This window comes from Microtus oregoni, unplaced genomic scaffold (assembly GCF_018167655.1).
Source record: "Microtus oregoni isolate MIOR12 unplaced genomic scaffold, Mior012 000024F_ref0000369, whole genome shotgun sequence".
Classification (NCBI taxonomy): domain Eukaryota; kingdom Metazoa; phylum Chordata; class Mammalia; order Rodentia; family Cricetidae; genus Microtus; species Microtus oregoni.
The window spans coordinates 24,072,036-24,088,063 of record NW_024543083.1 but is presented as its reverse complement, the minus strand read 5'-3'; the positions used below and the strand labels follow the sequence as shown (position 1 = coordinate 24,088,063).

The window sequence follows — 16,028 nt, the reverse complement described above, 5'->3', positions numbered from 1 at the left end:
ATGAGCAAAGAAGTCGGGACCATGAGGGGTGCACCCACCCACTGAGACAGTGGAGCTGATCTACTGGGAGCTCACCAAGGCCAGCAGGACTGTGACCGAAAAAGCATGGGATAAAACCGAACTCTCTGAACATGGCGAACAATGAGGGCTGATGAGATGCCAAGGACAATGGCACGGGGTTTTGATCCTACTTAATGTGTTGGCTTTGTGGGAGCCTAGCCAGTTTGGATGTTCACCTTCCTAGATATGGACGGAGGGGGAGGACCTAGGACTTACCACAGGGCAGGGAACCCGGACTGCTCTGTGGATTGGAGAGGGAGGGGGAGACGAGTGGGGGGAGGGGGAGAAGGGTGGGAGGAGGGGGAGAAGGATGAGAGTAGGGGGAGGGAAATGGGAGGCTGGGAGGAGGTGGAAACTTGTTTTTTGTTTATGTTTTTTTTCTCCTTTTCTCAATAAAAAAAAATTAAAAAAAATTATGTTTCTAAGAAATTCCCATCCTTTTGTAAGTGTGTGAAATAAAACCTTTCCTAGGGAGATACAACATGCATGTCTACTCACCCCACATCAGAACCCACAACAGACCAAAGTACAGATAACATCAAAAACCAACTTGGTGAACCCATTAATTTTACTGGGGTTACTTACAGGAGTATGGGTGAGGGGTTACCCACACAAGTGTGGGTGACAGCTCGTGAAGCTGGGGACCTGGAGCACACTGCATAGCCTGCAGGCAGCTCAACAGGTTGCAAAGCACCCTTTCCAGGTGCCTCAGTTTGTCTAAATCTTTTCCGGGCTGTTCTGATGATATTATTCTGCTTCTTCTTGACAGCTTATTTGGTTCGAGAGTCTTCCTTACAGCTCAGATCTGTTCAGTTTGAGAAAAACTACCACATTTTATTGCTTTCTCTGGCATGGAGGGACTCAGAGAATCTGGGTGGTTTCATGGACTTCCTGAAGCTATTTTGAGTTGTTTATCTACCTGATTAAGGAGCTTCCCTGTTATCTGTCTATTAAAACTCAAAAAAAAAAAAATAACTGCATAGTAAATACTGACAATTGAGGGAACTAGATGCAGAAAGTCTACTTTAAATGTATTGAATTTGTGTGTTTATGTATCTCTACCCAGGTATTTCCCAGTGCTCATTTTTGATGATACAGCATGAATCATGGGATTAAGTAACATAGCTTGAGAGGTTTGAGAAGGGTTTATTATGTAACTCTTTAATTTAAGCTCTAAAATGCTAAAGAAATTATGGCAGCTAGTTAATATTCTCAGACTGTGCTAACTGATGCATAGAAGTATATTTAGGAGTGAGAGTCTCTGAAAGACAGAAAGACAGTGCCACTGAATTCAGGACAGGTGATAAGACAGCATCCTGGAAAAGCAGATTCTTCCCAGTACAGTCTCTTCAAAGCAGTGTAGATCCATGGAAGGAGCCAACAGACACTAATTTCCACCCTTCTGTATTTGCTGCCTTTTCTGGTTTGCTGTTATTTCAGATCTTATCCATCACATCTAATACCTACATACTCTGGGTTTACTATATTTTAACCAGGGTAGCCAGTTTAAAGTTATTTGATCTTATTTGAAAAGTTTAGCTTAAGTACAGTTGTTTATAAAAATTATGCTGTATTCTCCTGCTGTTTGTCTTGAGGACATTGAGGTACATTTTAATGACTAATAACCTGAAAAATTGAATTTTTTGTTACTTTTGGGGAGAAATGGAGACAGATATTATTTATAGGCATAAAACCCAAAATATAAATAAAAATAATAATAATAAATAAAACTCCAAACTAAAACAAAATACCCACAAACCCAAAGATTAAACAAATAAATAAGTATACAAACAATAAACTCATAGTGCAGTCAAAGGAGAATATTGTTTTTAACATTATCCTTGCATGCTTCAAAGGTCAAGTACTGATGTCTCAGTTTGTTATGTTAAAACAGTCATTCTTCTGGAAGATAGCATCTCATACTATGCTAAGATGTACAGCACATGGGCCCTTGCATTCCAAGTCATTTAGAAAACTCATTGAGATATTTTTATAAATCTCAGTTTTGTTGGTTCTGTTTGGGCTTTTGTCTTGGCTTCATAAATTTTGAATGAATTTGTTATCTTCTGTACATGATTGATAAAATCATCAATACATTAGCAATGTGAATGTCTTCATAATGTGAATGACATTAACAATATTAGATAATTATCACTGCATTCAAATTTTAATAGAGACTATTTCACTTGAAACACCAAGAACCTTCTACATTGCAAAAGACACTGAATTTATCTCTGAGAGTATTGCTGAAGATGTGTAGATTTCAACAAAAGAAGCTATGTGAAAGGTATGCATAATTATATTTTTCCAATAATGCATAATTTTATAAAAAAGTAAAAAATAAATTCTAAAGAAGTAACTTTAAAAACAAACTACCAGTAGAATGTGGATATGAGAAATATATTTTTTCTTAAAATACTTCCTCATACCACATAGAAAATTAATTTCTTTATTGACTAGAAATGAATCATATTACATTTACTTTCTTATTCAAAAAATCTTGGAGTTCTTCTGTTTAGAGAGATGCAAAACAATTTTTATCCATCAAATGTAATCATACTTGTCTTTATACATGTTTCTTGTTTGAAGCTTTAAATCTATCACAGATGGAAAAATGATTAAGCAAGATTGAACATTGTGTAAATTAGTCATTAAATGCTTGATGAAGACTCACAATTATATTTATGTTATTTAAATATGAATCTATAATTTTAGTTTATTTTTTAAATATTTGCCTGAATGCATAAAGAAAATAACTTCATTGTAGAAACTGACAATATATAGATTGGTGATAAACAAACCAAAAGCTATATAGTCAATGAAACTGTAAATCATTAGTATTTATTGGAGTGAGTTTTTCTTCATAATTTGGTCTTGAAAGACCACCTCATGTCTTCATGTTCATTTTTCATTTTATATAAAAATTTTAAGCAGGAAGACTTTAGTCACAATTTTGAAATTCAGATATCAACATTTGCTTCCCTGTGGTTTGAATTCTTGCTGGAGATCAACCATAAATTTTGTTATGCTTTTATCATTAATACCCAATAGTGAGTAGCTTGATTAGACATTTATATATTTTTTAAAAAATATTGGACTAGAACTCTATTCAAAATAAGAAAAATAGATTATAAAAATCATACCCCATCAAAAGTTTTGCCCATGAACAATTAATTAAATAAAAAAGGAAAGTATATATTACTTCATTTTATATTAATTGAAGTGCAAATTTAATCAGAACCATGCTAAAGTCAGTGAGTTTATATATAGATAGTACTGTAGAAAAAGTGTTTATTTCATGAGCTTCTGTGACACTAATAAAGATCTTGAAACTGAAGACAGAGATTGGGAATAGCAATTTAATAATCAAGAAGTAGAATATATAATTATAGGAAAGAAATAAGTTTATTTTTTTAAATATTTATTTATTATGTATACAGTATTTTGTCTGTTTGTATGCCTGCTGACCAGACCTCATTACAGATGGTTGTGAGCCACCATGTGGGTGCTGGGAATTGAACTCAGGACCTTTAGAAGAACAGGCAGTGATCTTAACCGCTGAGCCATCTCTCCTGTCAGAAATAAGTTTATTTTAACTATGTCATACTACTTGTTAAAATTAGTTTATCTTTTGCAGATGACACATTTTAAACACTTTCGTTCTCATTCATGAGCCATACAGCTGAGTATCAATGTGACCAATTTTCTTTTCCTTGGCTTAACACAGGACCCCAGATGGAAGAACATAGTGCTTGCCATTTTCCTGTTCTTTTATATGGGGACATTAGTGGGTAACTTGCTGATCATTGCTACCATCAAGACAAGTCAGGCACTTGGGAGTCCCACGTACTACTTCCCGTTCTACTTATCCTTGTCTGACACCTGCTTCTCTACAACTGTTGCACCTAGAACCATTGTGGATTCACTTACGAAGGAGGCCACTATCTCTTTTAGTGAGTGCTTAATACAAGTGTTTACTTTCCATTTATTTGGCTCCCTAGAGGTCTTCATTCTCATCCTCATGGCTGTTGACCACTATGTCGCCCTCTGTAAGCCTCTTCACTACGCGACCATCATGAGCCGCCAGGTCTGTGGGACGCTGGTGTCCATAGTCTGTGTGGTATCATGTGTGCATTCTTTAGCTCAGATATTTCAGGCATTGAGTTTACCCTTCTGTGGTCCCAATGAGATTGATCACTATTTCTGTGACTTGAAGCCACTGTTGAAACTTGCAATAATAAGACAAACCTATCTATTTTATGAAATATTTTGCCTTTTGAAATTTCTATTATAATCAAAATAAATCATGATGATAAAAATGATTAGTTGAGCCTCTCACTCATTAGTTCAAAAGATTAGTATTAATTGCATTATTATTAAGTTCTTGATTTTAATACAAACACAGACAACTCACTGTGAGATCCAGCTCTGTGACTTCTTAGAAATTACGGTTAGGGATGACTCTTCTTCAGTTCATGACAGGGTCAAATGTTTCTTCATGTTTTTGCCCACCACTTAAGCTTATCTGTTATGTATACACAACTTTAAAAAATAACTTGAAGCCTTATGCTTGTCACCATTATGCGACAATGGTGGTTTCTCTATTTTAACCAATTCTCACAGGAAATTATAAGGCAGGTTTCACTTTATATACAGATGATGAAGCAGCTTCATGAGGTACGAGGAAATGAATATAAAATGAGAGGAGAGACAGGAGAGAGAGCTGGCTTCTTACTTGTTCCTTTCAATTCTTGAATGGATATTTTACCCCCTGCTGCAATAGTTCTTAATAATACCAAATAATTCTGGGATCCCATTTTATAATGATGTTAGGTAAAAGTGAGCTTAAATTAGACCAAGATAAAGGAACAATTTCAAGAGTCCAGTAGCATGCATTTCTTTGTACTTGGAATGTAAGTATGTCATGTATTATCTACATGTTCAATGACAAAATTGGTTATATAAAGTTGTCACCAAAATCATGTGAAATGCAATGAAGTGTTATAAGCATATTCAGAACAAATTATAGACTAATATTTGTATAAAATGACAATTAGTGAGCTTGGTGATAACAATTTTAGTAACAATATTTGTTAAAAAATTGAGAGATGAAATTAAGTAAGAATAATAGTCAAGGTCATCTTTTTCCTGATTTCTAGCATAGAAACATTAACTTCTCTAGTGTTATATTATATAATTATTAAATTGTTATATAATTAGAATCATACAATATATAATTACATCTAAATATATAAAATTGTAAAAATAACTATAAAAATTGTAGAAAATATTGTGATTTACCAGAAAATTTATTTAAATGGGATTAAATAAACAAATACCTATAAGAAACTACTACTAGGAGACAGTAGACTTTGTGAATTTATTTGATATTGACATTGAACTTATACATGGTTTTATCCATCATTCCTTTACTTCTAAAATAGATAAATAGCAGCAGCTACATAGAATGTGTATTTAAAAATGAGGAACAATGTACAATACATAGAAGAAATACTTTATTATAGCTATTACAATTCTTTCATATATACTGTGACTTACTATGCATTATTTTATAGCAATCATTTATTTCTTTATCAAATAGCTTTGACTATTACCCTGACCTTCTTTATATTCATCAATGAGTCACTTTAATTGTTTATTTGTAGTTATTTTAGAAAAGTAAATAAAGCAATTTTTTTAGATCCTGGTAATTTGTATGAAAAATATTGAATCATAACTTATTTGTATTTGTTTTTTTTTGCAAAGTAAAATATCTTTATCAAGCAATGTAAAGAAAACTTGACAAATAGTCTAATACCTAAGCTTCTTTACCTGGATTTGATGGAGAAGTGAACTCAATTCTGTTTCTTTCAAGGCACCGACAGTCAGTTTACTATATTGGTATCCCGAGTTTCCTCTTAGACTAATGACTTGTTAGTTTGCAAGTTATATTTTCAATTACCTTTTATGGTTTCTTATTTCATAAGTAAGAACAGAAATATTTAGCTTCACATCGGTGGCCATTATTTGATCCTCCAACTACTTGAATCTCTTCACCTCCAGCTTCATTTACAGAAGTTCTTTATGTTTATACTCTGTGCAGTCATCTTCATCTAGTCATCCAGGAGTCAGTTTGAATAAGACAAAGCATAAAAAAATATTTTTTGTATGTGAAAAACAACATGAACAATATTCAAAAAATTTTACAATTGAGCAGCATTTAAATGTTAATTATGAAAATGCCAAAATTAAATGAAGTTGAGGATACATTATTTTTTTCTGGAAATATGATTAACTATCCAAAGAAGTCAATGGAAAAGAGGAATGTAACTGAGTTTGTTCTTCTGGGGCTCTCACAGAACCAAAACATGCAGAAAATTGTATTTGCTGTGTTTTTGGTCATCTACATTGTCTCTGTGATTGGAAATTTGCTAATTCTTGTCACCATTACACACAGTCAATTGGTAAGGTCCCCTATGTACTTATTCCTTGCCTATCTCTCCTTTATTGATGCCTGCTATTCTTCTGTCAATAACCCTAAACTGATTTTTGATTCGCCTCATGAAAAAAAGATTATTCAATTCAATGGATGAATGACCCAAGTCTTTGGAGAGCATTTCTTTGCAGCTGCTGAAGTCATCCTGCTTACTGCAATAGCTTATGATCGCTATGTGGCCATCTGCAAGCCCCTGCACTATACAACCATCATGAACAGAGTAGTTTGTAACCTGCTAGTGGGGTTTTCATGGATGGGAGGGTTTCTTCATGGAATCATACAAATCCTCTTCATTATTGATTTACCTTTCTGTGGCCCTAATGTCATAGAACACTTTATGTGTGATCTTAACCCTCTGCTTGAACTGGTCTGCACTGATACCCATATTCTGGGGCTCTTTGTTGCTGCCAACAGTGGGTTTATCTGTCTATTAACATTTCTACTTCTTCTGGGCTCCTACACAGTTATCCTGTACTCATTAAGAAACCACAGTGCAGATGGGAGACTCAAAGTCTTCTCCACTTGTATTTCCCACATCATAGTGGTTGTATTATTCTTCTTGCCCTCCATATTTGTATACATGAGACCTGCAACTACTTTACCTATTGATAAGTCAGTTGCTGTGTTCTACAGAAAGATAACTCCCATGTTAAACCCTTTAATCTATACCTTGAGAAATGCTCAAATGAAAGATGATATTAGGGAATTGTTAAATAGAAAAATTCATTCAGAAGACAAATATATTTCTTTTTAAATCTGAAAAGAATTAAATGTACATTTTAGATGACTTCATTTAGAACATTTATACCATGAAGAATAAAACAGCTGTCATTTATGAGGTGGCCTTGAAGGAAGTAGAAATAAGAACCATAGAATGGAGAAACCTAACACAATCTAGGTTAGGATTGTACTACTGTTATAGCTCTTATTTTTTTTATCTCTAATACCTATTCAGCACTAATTTATTACTCTGTCTCAGCTTAGAAATAAAGGTGACCCACATGGTTATTCAGGTCAGAATATTCTGATTTCTGTTTCAACTATCATATTCATTATCTAATCATACAAAATAAACTTTTGGAAGTTGAGTATTTGCTACTGGTAGCCTCAGACATGTGGTGATACACATATTAATAGAAATGGGTTAAATTTATATGTAAGAGTTAGCCAATTAAAAGCTAGAGCTAAGAGGCCATGCAGTGATCTAAATAATACAGTTTCTATGTGATTATTTTGGGGCTAAGTGGCTGGGAACTAACTAGTGGCCTCCTCACTGCAAGGAATCTTCTGTTTTTCTTCAAGCTCTGTGTTGGATGTCAAATATTGAAGATTGGGTATGGGTTCATGGAAAGAAGAAGCAGAGGCACCTTAAGAATGATTTTAACCTTTTCAACTGTAAGGGGAATCAGGCACAGACTGAGACCTTTCCCATAGACAAGGGCATTTTTATTGTTATCCAATTTACACCTTTAAAAAGTTGATTTCCATATCCCAAAACATCTTATCTAAGCTTCTCAAAGGGACAATGACAAATGCAAATGTTCCATCAAGGAATGTCATGGTTTGCTAGATTTTTTCCCAATCCAAATTTTGCATAGATTTTGCACCCCTAGGAAACTTTCAGATAAGACTTCAGAAGGTACTAGAGACAAGGCAGATCAAAACTAGCTGTTAACACTCCTGAGTCAAACCACCTACATAAATCTGCAGAAACACCCAACAACAATGCATTACTATGGACATAATGTTCAGTTCTGACACTGATGGACAGGTGAAGTCCCATCATCCCTCAGCCCCTCATGGCATCATGTGAACACCACTCCTAGCAGTCATAACCTCAACCTCGCCCCTATGTCTCCAGTGGGTGTCACATGGGTGTCATTCTTCATGGTCACACCTACACAAGTGGATAACCCTACACCAGTACCCACAAAGCATGTGATGGCCTTAATATCCAATCCTAAAGGTGATGGACATGTGAGCCCTACCCCAGACTCACAAGGATGTCTTGTATGGAGTGTCAATCCTCGAGGTCATATCCACACTAGTGGAACACCCTATACTAGCACCCACATTGCACCTCACCCAAAGAACTCCTTGCACCCACACCTATAATGCATTAGGATAAACATAACTTCTGGTTCTGGAGATGATAGACATGTGGGGCCCTGCCTCTCAGTCCCATGCCAGGGTAATGTGGGTGTCACTCCTCGAGGTCACACCCATAGTTTGGGAACTCCCCGCAGAATGGCTGCAGCCATGGACGCCAGATGTTGTAGATGGAGCCCAGCTGCTGGTGGATCTGGCTTAGTGAATGCCACTGCTGAGCTGCCTCCTGCTTCAGTTTCCCCACGACAGTGTGGAACTCGGGTTCTGAGTCAGGCTTCAGTGGGCGGGTCTCACCCGGGTCCGTGGAGAGGTCAAAGAGCAGAGGCGGGTCATGCTCTGTCACATCCCCGATGCATGGGCACACTGCGCTGCCATAGCAGGCGCCGGCCCCTTCTGGGTGGAAGTTCGGGGTCATGAAGTGAACCTTCCAGACTCTTCCTCCTGCCAGTCAAATGGATGATTGACAGCTGCCAATACCAGTGATGAAGAGACACAAGTCTACTTGGGGGAGGGGAATAGTATACATCTCTAAGAGAGATTTTATTGACCCACGGATGCCAAAAGGAAAGCCTAACCCATGGTCACTCTGATCTGAAAGTACTCCCCAGAGGGAGGGGTTATTTGTGAACTTACGGTCGCGCTGCACCCAGCGCGCAGCATGCAGGAACACTTCACAGTAGTGCAGCAGGAACTCATGGTCAGAGTGTGGGGTCTCCCCACGCAGAAGGGGCAGCAGGTTCCGCCCATCAATCACCCTGGGGGGTCGGTGACACATTGGCTGTCAATCAAACAGGTGTTCCACAATGCCAATATGGTGGCCCTACGGCCTCTCTGCTATTCCACCCATGTATTGTACCTTAAGCTCTCTGCTATCCCACCCCTGTATTGTATCACATGACACTGCACCTGTCACTCAAGTCCTCTGCAGCCTTGCCCCCCACCATACCATGTAACAGCCCCACCTGAAACTCCAGTATATTTCTGGAGTGACATCATTGCTCATGCACCCTTCTGCCCCACACCCGCCCTGCACCATCACAACAGCTGTTACTGACTTCCGTTGTGATATCATTGCTCACTGGTTTCATGGCTTCCTTCTCCCACTGCCCATGTAATAGCCACTGTCACTCAGAATCACTTCCTGTGTGATGTCTGTGCTAATCTGTCTCTCAATCCTCCTCCTCTCTACCCTATCTGCTCATATATAACAGCAGCTGTTACCCAGGCCCACTTCTGGTGTGAAATCATTGCTCACCAGTCCTTGTGCTTGGCCTGCTAAACACCTCCCAAACCCTGAATTCATGTGACAGCAGCTGTCACTCAGCCACCTGTCACCCAAGCTCACTTCCGATATGATGTTAATGCTAACCCTGCTCAGCCCAGCCCCTGCCCCACACACTTGTGACAGCAGCTGTCACTCAGGCTCATTTCTGGTGTGATGTCATTGCTCACCTGTCCCTTGGCTCAGTCCCGCCCCCCAGGAGGACCACGGTGGGGAACACATCCATCATGCTCGTGGGCTCATCCACAACCCGCCCTGCGGGCAGCACCCCAGGCCAGCGGAAGATACCAGGAACGCGGATGCCACCCTCCCAGCCGCCCATGCCTTTGCCACCTGTGAGGGAAGGACTGGAGTAAGGCTAGGAACCAGAAGTCAGGTTAGAGACTGAAGTTGGTGGGAATAGGAAGTGGCAAAAAATGGAAGGGGAGAGAATGAGGGTGGTTGAGACAAGTACACAACTCCAGGACACCCAGGAACAGGAAGTGGAGGAAGAGAGTGAAGGCCCCTGGGAGGGAGGGACCAGGCCAGCAGCAAAGGACACCTGTCACCCCAGGGAACCAGAAGTGGGGAGAAGAGTGAAGGAGGTAGTGAGGAAAGGAGGGGATACCATACAAGGATATATTTCACCTGAGTAACCAGAAGCTTGCGGTGGGGGGGGGGGTGAAGGATCATGGGAGAGAGAGACAGGACCACCAACCAAGGGATGTATGGGAACACAGCTCAAGGCTGGGGAGAGTACCGAGCTCACCTCTGTATACCCCGTTCCAGCCACCAAGCTGCATGTGACCCACACGAGACTCCAGGGAGCCACCGTGGTCAGATGCAAAGTATACGAGCGTATTGTCTGTCAGCCTTTCCCGGTCCAAGGCGTCCAGGATCCGTCCTGCGACGATGAACATGTGTGACTGGGGACATGTGGGACCATGGGAGAGGGGGCATGTCGACCCAGGGAAAATGGTGATGCACAGCATTCCTATCAGGCCCTGGGATCCACACATGGGGTGGGGGCAGGAGGAATCAGGGAAATATGTAAAACAGGACATTCCCATCAGACCCAGCAACCATGCTATGCCCGATACTCACCTACCATCCAGTCCATCTCCTCCACATTGTCCCCATACAGCCCATGCTTACTCCGCCCCCGGAAGCCTGCAGTGGTCACAAGGGGGACGTGCACATGCAGGAAGGATACAAACAGCAAGAAGGGGTGGTGCTTGTTCCTGGGAGGGGGGGGCGGTGACATCATGGGGGGAGTGAGGTGCTGATGTCACCGCCCATGGGAAAATGATAACTATGACAGTCCCTCCTCTTTTCAATGACATCACACATCACTGCCTCTGACCAACTTCCCTGCCGATTTCCTGAAGTCCTACCTCTAGGTCTCAGTCATTTCCGCCTGTTGCCTGCTGACATCAGCAGTGGTTTTTCTGTCCCATCTTTCTGTCTGCCCATCAACCATCTGTCATCTACTAGTCATCTGTCAATCACGTTTCTTTCAATCTTTACCCATTATCTATCAATCAATCATTTACCTGTCAATCAATCTTTACCTATCATGTGTCACTCAATCATGTGTCTGTCAGTCTGTATCTATTGTCTGTCAATCATATATCTCTCAATCAATCTATATTTATATCCATTTGTCAATCATATACCTATAAATCAATCCTGTATCTGTCAGTCAATCTGTATCTATCATCTATCAATCATCCTTTACAGACCTGTCAATCACATATCTGTCTTGTGTGTGTATTGATCTATCATCTATCTATTAGTAACTGCATTTCTGTATTAGCTGTCAGCTAGTCCCTCAATATTCGTCATTGGTTACCCATCCATGACTCTCCCATCAGTCACCCACTTGCTTATCTCTGCTTTCTCTAGTCTCCACCAATCAATAAACCAAGAAACCAATACCAATCACCCACTTCTTTATCTACAAATCACGTGTCCCCAGCTCTACATCAAAGCTGTTGTCACACCCACCATCCCCTACCTCTGCTTATGTTTCAGCAGCCAATGGTTGGAGACACCCCACCAAGCAGGTTATCAATTTTTTTCCTCACCCAGTTCCTGTAAGTCTACTTCAAACTTGAGTGTACAGCTAGCCAATTCCATGTGAATAATGTCACCTTTGGGCACCCACTCTCCTGCCACATGACGTCAACAGCTCACAGAGCACCACAGGAGAGAGAGGGAGGAGGGAGGAAGGAAGGGGTTGGGGGAAAAGGTGGAGGGAGGGGTCAGGGATTTCCCACCATGCACTGCCTTTTGATAGATACCTTTTGATGGCTCTCATGGGAGGGCAGGGGTAGGAGCACCATACCCTGGGCCACTCACCTCTGCAGGAAGGTCTCTGCCTCCCGGAGCATGAGGCCAGTGACCCGCTCCAGGTGCAGGGGCTGCTGGGTCACAGTGTGGTTCCTCATGAGGAAACAATCAGCATATATGATGAGGTCACCAACATGACGTGAAGCAGCAAACATGGTGGCTGCAGCAGCCAGGATGAGGACTAGCAGCCACCGTGGTGCACGGAGGAGCCCCGTGAGCCTCCCTGAAACCAGGGTGAGTGCTGCTAATGCAGATGCCTGGCTGCACAGGTACAGGCGGCGTTGTAGCGTCACACGCTTTTCTGAAGGCTCTGTCCCGGAGCAGTCCCCCATCATGCCCAGTGGCATCCCCAGGAAGTACTGAAATCCATGACTCAGAGGGTGGTGGCAGTGGTCAGAGGAAGAGTGACAGTTCAGACCCAGGTGCCATTTCCCTGGTGGTGGGGTGGAGGAGAGGAAACCACAAAGCATGATAAATGGGACAGGTGCTGTTGGTCCAGTGCCATCACCACTCACTTCACATCACATGACGTTGCCACTCAGTCTACGCCAGATGACCTCACCCCCACTCAGAGTCAGGTAGCATCATCACTCACTCATGTCAGATGATGTCACCATCATCAGCTCCAGGTATGATGACATCACCACCTGCCCAGGACAGATGTCACCAACACCTACACCCCAATCCAGGCCACATCAAATTACATCACTATCCTATAATGTAGGAGAACACACCAATGAGGCCTGTGACATAGCCTTGCTCCTTCAGGATTTTCGCGAATGTGATCTCCTCAGCAGGAAGGCCGCCAGCACCCGCTGCCCACTGGAGGACACGGTGGCCATTACCAGAAGTCATGCCTGCACCAGAAGGAAGATGAGTTAAAAGGACGTGCACACAGTAGGACTTGGGCACACAGTAGGATTTGGCCCTGCTCCCACAGCTCCCAGCAAGCCCCTGGCCCTGCCTGCTATAGCTCCCAGGATGCCCCTGGCTATGCTTCTCATAGAGAAACTTAAGAGTCCTATCTAGGAGGAAGCGATGTCATCAGTGGGGCATAGTGAGAGAAAGTGAAATCAGCAGTGGGTTCATACATAGACGGACACAGAGGTCAGTGGGAGGAACTCAGGAATGGGGCCTAATGAGAAGTGATATCATTGGACATTGGACAAAGACATCATCAGTGGGGCATGACAGAGGAAGTGATGTCAACAATGGGATCATCCATGGAAGAAGTCAGAGGTCAATAGGAGGATTTAGGATTCAGGCCTAGGGGAGTCACCAGTGGGGGCAGAACAAGGGAAGTGACATCAATAGCCTAATGGGAACAGCGGGACCAGGTGGGGGAAGTGATGTCAGCAGTGGGGTCTAGTGGAAGGAAGTGGTATCATCCCATGTGCCTAGTTGGAGGAAGTTACATCATCAGTGAGGTCTGGTATGAGGACGTGATATCAGTGGGAAGGTGCATGGAATCATTGCTCAATGGACTATTGAGGGTACTTAGGGATGTGGACTAGTGGAGGAAGTGACATCACCAGTGAATCCCTAGGGGACAGTGACTTCAGGGGTCAGGCATTCAGGCTTGCCCACCTGTGCGGATGGGGTATCTTCCAGTGAGGAAGGCGGCCCTGCTTGGCGTGCATACGGCCTCGGCTGCCAGGTGCTGTGTGAGCCTCACGCCACCTTCTGCAAGTCGGTCAATGTTCGGGGTCCTGTGGGGGAGGGGTGTGTGTCATGGCATGAGGGTGGGCCACACACACCCATGTGATCCTGATGTCAGTCTTGCTGGGCATAGTCAGCCTGCTGTTGCTGTCACTACCTGGTGCTAGGCATCATAGGAAATTCAGAGCTGACCCCCCCCCCCTCCCCGCCAAAGTGAATCAGTGCCTAGAGCTAGGTATCATGGGAAGGGCATATATCCTGATGTATTATAAAGGTTAGGATTATTATGGGTAACATGCTGTGAGTATTATAGGTACCATGCTGTGAGAAGTATTATGGGTACCAAAATAAAGAGCATTATAAGTATCCTGGTGAGGAATATTATGGATACCATGGTAAGGAGTATTATGGGTATCCTGGTGTGGAGGTAGCACAGCCCTTCCCTCTCCTTACCTGATGGTGCTGTTGCCATAGCAGCCGAGGTCCCCGATGCCCAGGTCGTCTGCCAGGAGCAGGAGGAAGTTGGGTCGAGACTGTGACACGTCCAGGCCTCTGACCAGCTTCAGGCCCAAGAATACACCCAGTAGAGTGGCAAGGTAATTCCTGAAACACAAGTGTCACATCACCGAGGCAGGGAGCACTGACGCCATCACATACTGAGGAGCTACATGGCCACGATGGATGTATACAGGATTAATTTACAAATAATTATAAGTTGTCAATCAATTACGTTTTCACAACAAGGACTGCTGGGAGATTCTCTTACCAGGTACACAGGTAATGTGGCATGACACTTTCAGCCTAAGGGTTCCTGTGAGAAGTAAACACATGACAAGTGAGCATGTGACAGGAAGGACACCTGCACAGTCCCTGCCCCTCTACCTGCCTGAGTAATGGTACTGCCCACAGCCTTCCTGTCAATCATCCCTCAGGACATGCCCATAGACCTACCAAGTCACTCATCCTTCAGGACAGGGCCACAGCGTTCCTGTCAATCATCCCTCAGGACATGCCCACAGTCGTCCTGTGCCAATCATACTTCAGGACAGGCCCACAGGCCCCTGTGAGGTGGCAAGTCCCTCACTGAGACACTTTCCAGGGAATAATGGGTAGTGAAAAGTGACAGAACTGTCAATCACCCCATGTGCTGCTCACTTGCCCATGCCCCTAAGGAAGCACCTGTGACATCATTACTGTGACCCTTTCTAGAGTAGGTATTTCAGCCATGCTGGTCAGGAAACTGTTGGGGGAGAGTACACTGTTGGAGACCTGATAGCAGGAAACTGGAAATAGGGGAAGGGCCTGGAGCATGCTGGGAAGGGCCCTGGTTCCTGCTGGGGGAGACCTGTGTATTATGGGTGAGACCTGCTTCATGCTGGGAAGGGCCCGTGTATTTTACAAGGGACCTGATGCATGCTGGGAGGGGCCTGTGTATTATAGGAGGGGCATGGCACATGCTGGGAGGGGCCTGTTATTATGGAATAGGACTGTTGCAAGCTGGGTGTAGTGTGTGGTCCCAGGGGCCTGGTGAATTCTGGCAGGGGCCTGGTGCATGCTGGGAGGAGACTTTCTTATTGGAGAGGTCTGGTGAATGCAGGAAGGGGTCTGTATATTATTGGAGGGGCATGATATATGCTGGGAAAGGGCCTGGTGCATTCTAGGAGAAGCCTGTGCATTATGAAAATGGGCTATGCATTGTGGGAGAGGCCTGTGCATTATGGGAATGGCCTGTGTGTTATGGGAGGGACCTGTGCATTATGGGAGGGACCTGCACATTATAGAAATGACCTGTGTATTATGGGAATGGCCTGTGTGTTAGGGGAGGGACCTGTTTGTTGTGGGAGGAGCCTGTGTATTATGAGAGAGACCCACCATTCATCCATTTTTAGCTTCGGTTGAAACTGAATTTAAAGATAAATTTCATCACTCAGTTGAATCATCATCAGTGCCCTCTAAACCGCCGTGTGCAAATATTTCGATTCCTGAGGATTTTCCTGTCCTGCTGCAAGGTTGGGATTGTGCCAGGGCCCGCAGGTTTGGACGATAGTTTGATGGAGTCATGAAAAATATTCACTTTTAAAAACCATTTTT

At 42.6% G+C, this 16,028-nt stretch overlaps 1 protein-coding gene and 1 pseudogene across 1 annotated transcript; one reads left to right on the top strand and one right to left on the bottom strand.

The window, feature by feature from the left end:
- The first annotated feature begins 6,371 nt into the window (after window positions 1-6,371).
- Window positions 6,372-7,310, top strand: LOC121462160 (annotated as a pseudogene).
- Window positions 7,311-7,991: 681 nt separating this feature from the next.
- Window positions 7,992-14,731, bottom strand: LOC121462269 (arylsulfatase L-like). The gene is made up of 10 exons (XM_041673764.1): window positions 14,704-14,731; window positions 14,391-14,540; window positions 13,866-13,987; window positions 13,013-13,135; window positions 12,288-12,711; window positions 11,031-11,167; window positions 10,696-10,830; window positions 10,118-10,280; window positions 9,299-9,420; window positions 7,992-9,106 (listed from the first exon to the last, which is right to left on the bottom strand). The coding sequence occupies exons 1-10, from the start codon at window positions 14,724-14,726 to the stop codon at window positions 8,760-8,762; spliced, it is 1,746 nt and encodes a 581-aa protein (XP_041529698.1). The 5' UTR covers window positions 14,727-14,731; the 3' UTR covers window positions 7,992-8,759.
- Window positions 14,732-16,028: the final 1,297 nt, after the last annotated feature.